This window comes from Microcaecilia unicolor, chromosome 5 (assembly GCF_901765095.1).
Source record: "Microcaecilia unicolor chromosome 5, aMicUni1.1, whole genome shotgun sequence".
Taxonomy (NCBI): domain Eukaryota; kingdom Metazoa; phylum Chordata; class Amphibia; order Gymnophiona; family Siphonopidae; genus Microcaecilia; species Microcaecilia unicolor.
The window spans coordinates 156,533,525-156,548,101 of NC_044035.1; the positions used below are offsets into that span (position 1 = coordinate 156,533,525).

General features: G+C 41.2%; 1 protein-coding gene across 1 annotated transcript in view; it reads left to right on the top strand.

The window, feature by feature from the left end:
• The window catches only part of TM9SF3 (transmembrane 9 superfamily member 3), a 145,733-nt gene that overhangs the window by 74,207 nt on the left and 56,949 nt on the right, over positions 1-14,577 (top strand). The window contains exon 9 of the mRNA XM_030203479.1: positions 464-594. Coding sequence (XP_030059339.1) covers positions 464-594 — 131 coding nt within the window. The remainder of the gene's footprint in view (positions 1-463; positions 595-14,577) is intronic.

Sequence of the window (14,577 nt, forward strand, 5' to 3'; positions counted from 1 at the left end):
GCCATAGCATTTTGTAACTATGAATCCCTTTGATATAGCGAATTGCAATAATCAAGTTGTGGAAGTAGTAAAGTGTAAACTAACATCCTAAAATGATATTCATGAAAAAAGACAGTATAGATCTAAGTTGCCTAAATTTTAAGAGTGTTTTCTTAAGTTCAGTGATCTGTGGTTTCATTGATAAATTTGAGACCAGGATGATACCTAATACCGTTGATGATTGGGAGGGATTTACCTGAATTGAGGGTGATTCCCAATGATATATCCTCAGTTGAATTACTTATCATAGAACTTTTGTTTTTAGCTTATTAAGCTTTAAAAAGATGTCCCCAGTTCCATTGTTCCACAAGATCGATATAGTTCTTAGGTCTTTCTTAAGGTTTGAGAGCACTCATTCAAATCAGGTGCCATTACAAAAATATCAACATATGGAAAGCCTAACTTGTTTTATATTGTCCTGCAGGAAGAAGGTGGATTAAGCAGATGTTTGTTGGTGCTTTCCTCATCCCTGCTATGGTGTGTGGCACTGCCTTCTTCATAAACTTCATTGCAATCTACTATCATGCTTCCAGGGCCATTCCCTTTGGAACCATGGTGAGTGACAGGCTAGGAGGCTTGCTTCCGAAGGGCAACTGGGAAATGTATAGTAATAATGTATAGCAGAAATACAGTGGGCTCTATGTATGTAACCTTTTGCAAGTCGCTTCATCTTCCTATACTTTAGTTTAATCCCAGATCTCTGTATGACTGACTGTATCTGTGGCTTGTTGGATAATTATGACAATATTCGAGAAAAAAAGAGAACTTATCAAGTACAAATACAAAAAATGTGCTGCCTTCCAAAGCATCCTAGAGATGATTGTTTTTCTAATAGGGCATGGAAGGCATGTTCCCTCTAGGCTTGACCCCAGTATCAGTTATGAACTGGTCTTCAACAACTGAGCTTGTTTATTGCTAGAGTTTAAAAACAGTGTATATTGATCTTACAACTGTAGTCTGCTTATCAGCCCTATGCCTATTTCTGAAATATTTAATTATAACATTCTGTGTTTTTTAAATAAATGTACAGTATCATCTCAGCATTCCCAAAGTGGGAAGAGAAGTAAAGGCATGCAGTATTAAATTGTATATGGTACTGAAACAGATAAAGATGTGTATTACAGGCAACATCTAACATGGTTGCAGGTGACATTTAAAACCGACAAAGTTCTGGAGATACTTTAGTATATTCCAACAATTTTATGCTGAAAGCAACAAGGAAGAAAAATGTACTTCATCTGACCCATTTTCACTATCTGCTGTTTTAACCTGGAAAGTAATTCTGTGGTTTGTCTTTCTATAAATGGGAATGTGCATTTCTCCAAGGACAAGCAGGCCAGTTGTATTTTCACAGCTGGGTAGCATCATCTGATGGAGCCTGGTGCAGACACTAGCTAGCGAGATTAATGTAGAACTTACTAGCAGCATCCCACCACGTAGGTTCTGGTGCCTTCCTGCCTGATGCATGAGTGCGGGTCCCTCAATCTTTGTTTTTCTGTGGATCAGGGAGGACGCATCATTATGTTCTCCTCTTGGTGTGTATTTTTATGTAATTTACAGAGTCTTCCCATATGGGTCTTTTTGTTCCTTCGTGGTTGTTTTTCTCTTCCTTTTTTCTGTTTCTCTTTAATTTTTGTAATGTTTTTGGCTCTTCGTTTCCTTTTTTTTTTTTTGCAAGTTGCTAGGCCCATTTAGGCCGGAGTTCTGACCTCAATTTGAATGCTGCTCCTCTCTTTACAGTTTAAAATCAAGTTTAATTTGGGTGCGATAACATTTCTTATTGTCCAAGAAGAAAACTAGTGGTTTCAAAAGGGTGAGCCCAGTGTAATCGGGTGATTTCCGTGACAGACTATCAGTTTTGGTGCATTGGGTGTCTTGGACCTGACCATGAGCCTAATTCTTGTTGTTTCTGTTTGCAAATGCAGTTCAGGACACAGAGGGTGCGGCAGGTCCAGCAGGAAAGACTTTTTGGCTTCTCAAAGGCTGATACATTGACACTGGCACAGGAAACATTGACCTCGGTGGCTGCTAATACATCAACTACCACTGGGAGTGCACCAGCATCAAGAAGGTCAACACCTCTCTTGACATCGGGCGCTGAAAGTTAGACCCCTGGACCAGTCAGCATTGGACCTGACACCAAGTTCACTTACAGGTTTGATGATGCCCTCATTGGCACTGAGTGACTGCGATACTGAACATCGGCAAGCCCAAGAAGCATAAGCATCTGCCCTCATTGATGCACAGTGCCTGAAGCTCACCTGAGGAACTCTCTTTACCAGTTTCTTCAAGGAGATGGCTTCTGCCATCCCATTTAAGTTTGACATGGAGGAAGAGCCCAGGGCAGAGATGTCATCTGTTTTGGACTCGGGAAGGGGTCACAGTACCATTGCACTCTATCCTTAAAGATGCACTGACAAAGAACTGGGAATCTCCCGTCTTAGTGTAGGTCACACCTAAGAAGATGGATATGCAGTATCATATCCAGAAGGCTTCCAGATTCAAGAGGACACAATTGCCTGTGGTTGTCGAATCCGTCCTCAAAAGAGCTAGGTGCTCTAGGACTCATGCCTCATCTAGTATCCAAGCTCAGATAGAGAGGCTTGGATACTAGACTCATTTGGGAGGAAAGCTTTTCAGGACTGTGCTGATTGCCCACATCCAGTCCTACCAGCTCCACTTGCAATCTTTGCTACACATTACAGTACGTCTTCAGATTCTTTTCCCAGGAGCAGGCTGTAGAGCTTTGCCAGTTGGCCAGTAAGCAGCTGGAGTGTAGGAAGTATCTGGCTAGGGTTGCATACGATTCTTTTGACATTGTGTCCAGACTCTCTGCTATGGGTGTTGGGATGTGAAGGCTCTCATGGCTGCGTGTCTCTGACTTGGTTTAGGAGAGCTTAGCAGATATGCCTGCCGAGCAAACAGTCTGTTTGGGGACAAGTTGGAGAAGGTCGCTGACTTCATAAAGATACCATCCAAACCCTGTCTCAGCAACCTCTAGCTGTAGCCTTCTCTTCTAGGAGTTTTTTGAGTGGGCCCAGATGGCGTCAACCCTTCTATGCCCAAAGTTGTAGGTTTTTGCCGCCTTCTCACTCTGCCCAAAACTCCCAGGCCCAGCATTCTCGGCCTCACCAGTCCTGACTTCAGAAGTTCCAGCCAGCTCCCCAGTCAAAACAAGGGACAAGCTTTTGACTAACTTCAGGAAAGCGTAGCTGCACTCAAAGTAACCATCTTGGACAGCCTACTGGTAGGAGGGAGGCTGAATTTTTTTTCCAACACAATTGGTCCCTTGTAACATTGGACCAGTGTGTTCTTCAAATAGTCAGTCTTGGTTATGCACTGCATTGGCATCAAAGACCACTAAACTGCCCACTGAGAGCATCATTAAGAACATAAGAATAGCCACACTGGGTCAGACCAATGGTCCATCTAGCCCAGTATCCTTCATCCAGCAGTGGCCAACCAGGTCACAAGTACTTGTCAGAAACCCAAATAGAAGCAACATTCCATGCTACCAAGCCCATGTCAATCAGTGGCTTCCCCTATGTCTATTTCAATAGCGGACTATGGACTTTTTCCCCAGGAACTTGTACAAAACTTTTTTAAACCCATATACGTTAACCGCCATTACCACGTCCTCCAGCAGTGAGTTCCAGAGATTAACTATTCTTTACGTGAAAAAAATATTTTCTCCTACTTGTTTTAAAAGTATTTCTATGTAATTACATTGAGTGTGCCATAGTCTTTGTACATTTTGAAAGAGGGAAAAATTGATTCACTCAGGATTTTATAGAACTCAGTCATATCCCCCCCTCAGCCTTCTCTTTTCCAAGCTGAAGAGCGTTAACCTCTTTAGCCTTCCCTCATATGGAAGGAGTTCTATCCCCTTTATCATTTTGGTCACTCTTCTTTGAACCTTTTCTAGTTCCACTATTTCTTTTTTGAGATACAGCAGCCAGAATTGAATGCATTAGCTGTTGGCACAAGCAGGTACTTGTAGAGGAAATCTCCACCCTTCTAGAGGCCAATGCAGTTGAACCTGTTCCATTGGGGAAGAAGGGAAGGGATTCTATTCCAGGTACAGTACTTCATTGTGCCCAAAAGGTCTAGGATGGGATGTAATCCTCCTGCCCTAAAGGCCTTAAATGAATTCCTGGTCAAAGAAAAATTCAGGATGATTTCCCTGGGTACCCTTCTCCCCATGATTCAAGGAAAAGATTGTCGAGGCTCTCTAGACTTGAAGGATGCCTATACCCGCATTTCGATACTTCCTAGTTACAGGAAGTATCGAAATCACGGATTCTGAATAGGGAAACCACTACCAGTATCGTGTGCTGCCATTTGTTCTCACTTCAGCTCACAGAACATTCACTGTAGTGGTACTTGCAGCGTATTTGTGCAGACTGGGAGTATGTGTTTCCCTATCTGGACGATTAACTGGTCAAGAGCACATCACAGGAGGAAGCAACATTCAATGTGCCTAACTATTCTGGTGTTGGAGTTACTAGGGTTTGTCGTAAACTACCCCAAGTTCCACCTTCTCCTGGTGCAGCGATTGGAGTACACAGGAGCCCTTCTCGATATATTGCAGTCTTGGGCTTTTCTTCCACAAGCGACAACAGAGACCTTGACAGCACTTGCCTAGCAGGTCCAAAGCAGCAAGCAGGTCACAGCTTGATGGACTACATGGCCATGTCACTCCTTTGCCATGTCTTCATTTGAGTGAGTTCCAGTGGACCCTAGCTTTTCAGTAGTCTCAGGTGACTGGGAATCTAGCAGATGTAATCCATATTCCATCAGAGTTGACTCATGCCTTTTTCTAGTGGACAATTTGAACAAATTTGATTGTGGGACTACCATTCCAAATCCACCTCCTCAGAAGGTGCTGACAACGGATGCATCCAATGCGGGATGGGTTGCTCATGTGGATGGGATTCACACCCAAGGAACTTAGTCTGCTCAGGAAGCAAATGGCCTTTTGGAACCCTCTAAAGGCTTTCAGAGATTGGCTACATAACCAAATTATTCTCATTCAAACAGACAAACAGGTTTCAGTGTTCTATGTCAACAAGCAGGGGGGGTAGAGGATCCTATCCCTTCTGTCAGGAGCGGTGGAGGGCAATTAACCCTCCTTTACAGAATGGTCCTCTGAGCCACGTACTTAGCAGGAAAGGACAACTACTTGGTGGATAGACTGAGAAGGGTTTTGCAACCGCACAAGTGGTCTCTCAACATGAGCATAGCCTTCAAGGTCTTTGAAGAGTGAGGCACTCCCTCGGTGGATCTTTTTGCCACTCATCTCAACAACAAAGCCCCCCAGTTCTGTTCCAGGCTCAGATCATATGGCAAACTAGCATCTGATGCCTTTCTTCTACATTGGGGGGAGGGTCTTCTATATGTGTATCCTCCAGTACCTGTCATAGAGAAGTCTTTGCTGAAACTCAAGACCAGGGAACTATGATCCTAATCGCTGCTTACTTGCCGAGGCAGATCTTGTTTCCTCCTCTTCTGGAGTTGTCCTCCGAAGATCCGTACAAATTGGAATATTTTCTGACCCTCATCACACAGAATGAGAAATCCTTTCTTCATCTCATCCTCCAGTCCTTGGCCCTCATTGCTTGAATGTTGAGAGCATAGAATTTGAATCCTTAGATTTGCTGCAGGGAGTCTCCTGTTTCTTGCTGGCTTTCAGGAAAGTCTTCACAAAGAGGTGTTACTCATTTAAGTGGAGGAGGTTTGCCATTTGGTGTGAGGGCAAGACCTTATACCCCCCTCACTTGCCCTATACAAAAGCTGCTTCAATATCTCCTGCACCTTTCTAAGTCTGGTTGCCAAATTATTTTATTACATGTTAGTCCTTGGGATGAAAGTGTAATTTTGCTGTCACTCTGGACTTCATTTTTCTATATGTACTTTTATAGTTAGAAATTGTAAGATTTTTTTGATTTGATATTTAATTGGTTTGTTTATAATTTATCAATGTTTGGTTTTTAATTTTATATGTTCAAATCAGCAGCCCTATCCCTGACGCAGCCTGTTAAGGCAAAACATTGCCAAGTTGGGTGCTTCGTTTGAATAAATTGAATTCCTCTACACTTGCTGGCTGCGGAGATGAAAACTCATAGTAACACTTTTTCAGGTATATCAGAATCAGGAAGCCTGTGAGGAAATCTGTGGGACCGTTAGATCAAGAAGGAACAAAAGGAGCACTCGAGGAGGACAAGGCCATAGTGGAGAGATTGAAATAATTCTTTGCTTTGGTCTTTACGGAAGAAGATGTAAGAGATCTACCTGTACCAGAAATGGTTTTCAGGGGTGAAGATGCGGAGGAACTGAATGAAATCTCGGTGAACTTGGAAGATGTACTGAGTCAAGTTGACAAGTTAGAGTGATAAATCTCCTGGACCTGGATGCTGTGCACCTTAGGGTATTGACAGAACCCAAACATAAAATTGCTGATCTGCTGCTAAGTAATCTGTAACCTGTTGTTAAAATTGTCCTTAGTACCTGAAGACTGGAGGGTGGCTAATGTGATACTGATTTTTAAAAACGGTTCCAGGTGTGATCCAGGAAATTACAGACAAGTAAGCCTGACTTCAGTGCCCGGCCAAAATAGTGGAAACTATTATAAAGAATAAAATTGCAGAACACGTAGGTAAACATGGCTTAATGGAACAGAGCGTTGGGGGAGAGGTCTTGTCTCACCAATTTAAAGGCATGAATAAACAAATGTATAAAGTTTAGCCGATTGATGTGGTGTATCTAGATTTTCAGAAAGCTTTTGACAAAGTACCCCATGAGAGACTCCTGAGAAAATTAAGGAGACATGGGATAGGAGGCAGTGTCCTTCTGTGTATTAAGAATTGGTTATTGGACAGAAAAAAAGAGAGTAGGGTTAAGTGGCCATTTTTCTCAGTGGAACAGGGTGAATAGTGGAGTGCTGCAGAATCTGTACTGGGACTGGTGCTACTTAACGTATTAATAAATGGTCTGGAAATCGGAACAATGAGTGAGATAATTAAGTTTGCGGATGACACAAAACTATTCAAAGTTGTCAAAAACGCATGTGGACTGTGAAAAATTGCAGGAGGACTTTAGGAAACTGGAAGACTAGGCATCCAATTGGCAGATGAAATTTAATGTGGACAAATGCAAAGTGATTCACATTGGGAAGAATAATCCGAATCGTAGTTATCTGATTCTAGGGCCCACTTAGGAATCAGCACTCAAGAAAAAGACCTAGATCTAGATGTCGGTGTAGACAATACGCTGAAATCTTCTGCCCGGTGTGCAGCAGTGGCCAAATAAGCAAACAGGATGCTAGGAATTATTAGGAGAGAGATGCAAAATAAGACCAAAAATATTATAATACCTCTGTATTGCTCCATGGTGTGATCTTACCTTGAGTATTGTGTTCAGTTTCGGTTACCATAGCTCAAAAAATATATAGTGGAATCAGAAAAGATTCAGAGAAGAGCGAACAAAATGATAGAGGGGATGGAACTGCCCCCATATGAGGAAAGGCAAAGAGATGGCTGGCTGGGGGGGGGGGGGGGGGGTATGATTGTACTTTTTGAATGAGTGAAAAATTGATTTACCTCCATTCGCTCCACACCACTCAGGATTTTGCAGACCTCAGAGACCAGGGGACACACAATGAAATTGCATGGAAATACGTTTAAAACATATAGGAGAAAATATGTTTTCACCTAAAGAATAGTTAAGCTCTGGAACTCGTTGCCAGAGGCTATGGTAATGGCGGTAGGTGTGTCTGACTTTGAAAAAGATTTGGACAAGTTCCTGTAGGAAATGTCCATATTGGGTTATTGAGATGAACATGGGGGAAGCTACTGCTTGCTCTGGGATTTGTATCATGGAACGGTGCTACTAATTGGGTTTCTACCAGGTACTTGTGATCTGGATTGTCCACTACTGTAAGCAGGGTACTGGGCTAGATGGACCATTGGTTTGACCCAGTATGGCTATTTTTTTTTTAAATTTATTTTCAAATTTTAATAATTACAATATTCAATAAATCTTGAAAAAAATACACGAAATATGCAACATCTTCATAGGGAAACAATAATACAAAGCAGTATGGCTATTCTTATGTTTTGTGTTGTTTGCTAAAGCCATGGCTACGTCGATAGTCCACTTGAGGTTGGCCTTCATGGAGGAGAGTCGCAAAACTGTGACATGTTCATCTGTCTACACATTATCATCTCATTACTGCCTTGTGCAGTTTACTTGACGGGCCAGCTGGTTCGGTCAGACAGTCAGTCAGTCTTGAAGATTTTTTTTGGTGTCTGGAATCCAACTCCATCCCCTGGACCCAGTTTTCTTTCATTCCAGGCTGCACCTTCACAATTAGAATGTAAATAGTTTCAGTTTAATTGACTTTAAGGCCTCAGTGTTTCAAATCCCTATTATCCTAGCGTTGTTTTCAGTGACCCTGATAGCTAGGGATTCCCAGCTGTGTGAATACAAGTGGCCTGCTTGTCCTGTGAGAACATGATGTTACTCACCTGCAGCAGGTGTTCTCTGAGGACTACAGGCCAAGTATTCACACATACCCTCCCACCTCCCCTTGGAGTTGTATTCTTAGCTATTTTACATGACTGAGGGACCAGTGCTTGTGTGTCTAGGCAGGAAGGCACCAGCGCATGCGAGGTGGGATCCTGCCAGAAAGTTCTACATTAATCTCACTAGTCAGCATCCATACCAGGCTCCATCAGATGACATCATCTGTGAGAATTCTTGGCCTGCTGTTCTCTGAGAACACTTGCCACAGGTGAGTAATTTCACTTTTTGTTTAGAAGAGATGTGTTTTCTATTGATAAAGATAGTTTCATAGTAGAAAGTAGATGAAATAAGTGATTTTTTTTTAATCCAAGGTTAGGTGCAGAAGATGCTGATTTTATCCAGTATCTTTGACCAGATGTATTTTATATGTATGTCTCTTTTTTGAATGGAAAAGTTATTTTATAACTTTTTTTTTGTTTTTGTTTCCAGACCAATGTTGCAAAATTGCAGTCTTTTATATACCATTCAGACCAACAAGAACTCTTCATAGGGACATGTTGCATAGCACTAATTCTACCCACCTGTGATAAGGAGATGATATCAAATACAAAAGTGGTTAAAAAGAAAAAAAATGTTCCAGGTACTCCACTGGAACAGTGGCTATAGTGAACATTGTGGGGAAGGAGATAGATCAGAAAGACAGGTGATAAGCAACTGAAACAAAGATGGTTGATTATTGTAGAGTTCTTGTATCCTAGCAAGAATTACAGTTTTACCAGGGCTAGATGTCTTGAAAAGCTCTATTTCAAAAATATGATTGGCTGAACACTGATAATAAGGAGAGAAAACAGTTTGAAGTGGTTAAGAGCCCTGTAGTGTGTGAGTGGCAAATGCTGAGTTACACTGCAGCTGCTTTATAAAAACCAACAAACTTAGTCAAGATAAGTAATGTCGAATTAAATTGAATTCAGACTTGCAGACCCGAGCATACAGTAACACATCTGACAATAAATGGATGCTTGGTGATGTGGGTGATTGAAGCGAGTAACGCGTGCAGTTCCAGGCCCTGTTAACACAAATCTTGGCTGTATTCCTGGGTTGCTATCAAATTAGAGAGCCTCTAGTTTATAAGGCTACTTGATAGGAGATTGATGAGTTGGTTCTTTTCTCCTGTTTTGTATTTAGATCATATGCATGAATATTTGAGTTCCCATTTGTCTAGATGTCAGTATCTGGGTCAATGCTTAAGTAAAGAGAAAGTCATAAATACTCAGGTATGATTTTGGCTAATGATTTGTTCCCACTGCCCTTGTAAAATTCTTTTCCATTCCATTTTGTTGCTTATATCCTGCTTAAATCAACCAAGGAATCAAAGCGAGTTACATAAAAAGAGTATATACTGAGCCTAGATATTTATCAAACAAATAATAATTCAAAGCCTTTCTAAACGTTAAATAAATAAGGATAGTCAGAAATATAAACAGGAATAATCTTTCAGACCTTACAAGATTGCTAAGCAAACAGACAACATGAAAATGCTTATAGCATACATCTTTAACTGACGGAAAATGAAGTCTCATAAAAGAATTAGTGAGCCATTATCCTACCAGAAGGAAAAAAATAACAATTGACCAGTGAGAAACTGGGAAACAACCTGTAAAGATCTTGTAAACCAAACAGGCTGCTTTAAAATCAACTGGAGCTTGGAGTGGCAGCCAATGAAGTTCTTTCAATAAAGGTGATGCCTCATCATACTTCCTACATCTATATATTAATTTTGCGGCAGTGTTCTGCATCATTTGCAGTCTATTTAACAACTTTTGATGTATATCAGCATACAAAGCATTGCAGTATTCAGCCTGTGAAAGAATTATCATTTTAACTATCACTTGAAACTATTCAGGAAAAAGAATGTCTTCACTGCAGTTGACATAGCCTAAAAAAATGTCTTTTTACTCAAACTGTTTATCTGATGTTCCATATTTAGTTGTGTAGCTAGTATAACAACACCCAGTAAAGATGTTTAGAGAAATTGTTTTGGACATGTCTAAGATATCACAAAAATAAATTTAGTTTGTATTAAGCTTTAAATAATTATTAGACGTCCAATTATGTATATTGTTAATGCAATCCAGTATTAACATGACCCTCATCAAATCCAGAAGTAATAGGAACTAATATAAAAATGTCATCTGCAAAGAAAAAAATATAATACAGAGAAGAATCCTTATAAAATCCCAATGAACTCATAAAAATATTAAATAAAATTGGAGACAAAGGTGATCCCTGCGGGACCCCATAATTGGGTGACTAGCTACTCGAAAAAAAAAAAACATTATTCTTTTTAACACTATCTTCTATTTCTCAGAAAACCCCAGAACCAATTAAAAGCCACACCTTTACTATATCTATTTCCCCTACCCCCTGAATTATCCAGCCTTGGGGTTAATGTTAGATTAAAATCTCCCCCTATAATCAGCTCCCATTCCTGCAGGCGTAGAATATCTGAGGAGTAAGCCTTCAGGAATCGTCCCTGACCCACATTTGGAGCATAGACATTAACTAACGTATATACCCTTCCAGCCAGAGTAATCACCAGCAAAAGAAAGCGGCCTTGATCATCCTGCTTAATCAGTTTAACCTCAACTTGTACATCTTTAGAGAACAAAATACCTACTCCTCCCTATAAGGGTTCCTGTGTGTTAGCTACCCAATACCTTAGAAGATACTGTCTAGAAGTCACCATCCACTCATGAGCCCTTTTAAGATGAGTCTCCTGAATAAAACAGATATTGCCTTTTAGTGTACCCAGTTCCCAAAATAATAGTCTGTGTTTCCCAGGAGAATTAAGATCTTTTACATTATATGACATAATCCTCACTTCAAGTTTCCCCATTCCCACAGTCAAACCCCCATTCATATGTCAACCATCCAGGACTCACTCCCCACCCATCCCCCATCCCAATCCCATGTCTGGACCAGCACCATAGTCCGCCTCTCCTCCCAAGGAAGTGAAACTCCAGAGTAATTTACCCGTTAAGAAACAGAGCCCATAAAAAACTGGTAAGCAAATACAATGTTTCCTCCCCCCCCCCCCCCCCCCCCGTACATTCCTTTCAGTCTCCAAGAACATCTGGTAGCCATGTCAAAACCGCACATACTACCGTCGTCAGCAATACCTATACACACAACCACATACTCCATAGTCACTCATCTAACAACAAAACAGGTCCACTCTCAAGCTGTTAAATGCATCCAGTGAAGCTGCCCTTAAGGCCCAATATTGGCCTTCAGGGCTGGTCTCTCTGGAACTTCCCGTTGAGTGCCCTGCTGTGGACGACGTGGGTGACCTCCCACTCCCTGCCAGTGGTACCCCACCAGCCTTTGCCGGATTTCCTCCTGGTGGCGGTCCACAGATGGCTTTTGAAGTAATAGTAAAGTTTATTCTGAGTACCTAAATCAGTTCTAATTGTTTTACTATTAAGTAGAGTGGTTATTTTTTCCTTTTAAATGATGTAAATTTTTTAAAATTAGAAATATTCCATAAAGAGTTTTCCTCAAGTTGTATATACCAACAAGATAAACTCATTTTACATGGTATGTGATACTTTATATGTATACCCAAGTTTGATTTGTCCTTGCCATTCTCAGGGCACAGACTGTAGAAGTCTGCCCAGCACTGTTCTTGTTCTAAAAGTTCTGAAGCTAACGTTGAAGCCCCTTAAAATTTACACTCTAGCCCATCCATTTGTATTCGGTCACGATCAGGGCGTAGACCGTAGAAGTCTGCCCAGCACTGGTTTTGCTTCCCAATTACTGGTGTTGTCACACAATGTCCGCTAAGATTCTGTGGATCTATTCCTTCTAAACAGGATTCCTTTGTGTTTATCCCATGCATGTTTGAATTCCATTACTGTTTTCATCACCACCTCCCGCGGGAGGGCATTCCATGTATCCACCACCCACCCTCTCTGTGAAAAAATACTTCCTGACATTACTCCTAAGTCTGTCCCCCTTCAACCTCAATTCATGTCCTCTGGTTCTACCGCCTTCCCGTCTCTGGAAAAGCTTTGTTTGCGGATTAATACCTTTCAAATATTTGAGAGAGAGAGAGTGAGAGTTAAATTTTGGCATGGTTTTTTTTCCCCTGGTAATGGTAAAGATTCCAGTGTGGGATTAATGGATCATCTGAGGTGAAGTGCAGAACTTTACCTTAGATAACCCTTTCCAGTAGACTTACCTTTTGCGCGTTGGACTGCCTAACCCCCCTCCCCATCCTGCCACCTATCTGTTTTTGGTGTTGGGAAACAGCAGCAATGTCTATTTGGTTCTGTCTTCTGTGCCACCATCTTGCAAAATGGTGGCAGCTGACCCTTAATGGTGTATTAGGAGGCACCACAAGGGGTTTGGCAGATTGACTACTAGCTGTGTGCCCCAACACACCACTAGGGGTGAGGTGCTGCTATTTTTCAAGAAGGCAATGCTGGAGGCAGTAGCAAATGGGGCATTAGTTCTGCATACAAAATATAATGTTCTCAAAAACAATAGAAGCAAAACCATAAAGGTGCATAAGTCACTTCACTGGCTCCCTATCCGTTTCCGTATTCAGTTCAAGCTTCTCTTATTGACCTATAAGTGCATTCACTCTGCCACTCCCCAGTACCTCTCCACTTTCGTCTCTCCCTATGCCCCCCTTCGGGTACTCCGTTCTGTAGATAAATCTCTCTTATCCGTCCCTTTCTCCTCTTTTGCAAATTCTAGACTCCGTTCCCTTTATCTTGCTGCACCTCATGCCTGAAATAGATTTCCCGAGCCTGTATGTATAGCCCCGTCTTTGGCTGTTTTCAAGCCCAAACTTAAAGCCCACCTCTTTACCACTGTTTTTGACTCCTAACCACTACTCACTTGCCCTGTCCTTATCCTCACCTCCTTATCCCCTTACCCTTAATTGTTCTGTCTGTTTACCTGTCTTAACTGGATTGTAAGCTCTTTGAGCAGGGACTGTCTTTTTGTGTATGGTGTACAGCACTGCGTATGCCTTGTAGCGCTATAGAAATGATAAATAGTAGTAGTAGTGCATAATATCAACTGAAAAGGAAGGGAAAAGCCTCAAAGAGCTTCCAGGGATTATCACTCTTATAAAGCTGCAGTCTCCTTTATTGACTGAAACAGTTCATCATCATCATTAAAAAAAACTTCCTCTACCAGTTATTTAATAAGTGTCTCTTGCAGGCAGTACTGCAGCTTTTATACAAAAATCTTTACTTAACTTTAGACTGCTTTGTTGCTCATTGGTTGAAGCACAGTCCCAGAGCTTCCATTCAGCGCAAGGAACCAATTTTGGCCACCGTTTCGTCCAACTGCTTCAGGGTCGGTGGCTTACTTCTGGATATAAAGAACAATTATTCAGGCTGAAAGACCTATCAAAGACACACTATTAAAATAAAATACGATTTCTTACATGCACCACGTTCCTGGCTGAACTTCACACAACTGCTGCGACACACTAAGAGGTGCCTCCCTAAATAACATGATGTAAGATGCCTTTAACTAAACAACCAATTAAAAAAAAACATACTTCCTTGTATAATGCACAATACTGAAAAGTGCATTTCAGAGGAATGTATTTAGAAAAAATTACACCATTCAATCTTAGCATTTAAACCCTTTGGCTCCAAGGATTGTAGTTTGAAAATCCATTTCTGTTCTTGCCATAATAAAATCAGCCTCCTTGCTGTTTCCCCATAATATCAACTGAAAAAGAAGGAAAAAGCCCTCCAAAACTTTCAAGGACTATCACCCTTATAAAGCTGCAGCCTCTTTTATTGGCTGTTAACAAGGACAGACTATACAGTACACAACATAATCTGTTGTGCATGTAGTATTCATTTTCAATTGATAAACATGCTCAGGCGAAGAATGAAAGATGTAGGAACATCTATGTGGGGCCTCTTATCCAAAAAGGTTTGTAAAACATCTAGTGCTTTGATTTGGGGAATAACAGTGTATTAAAGG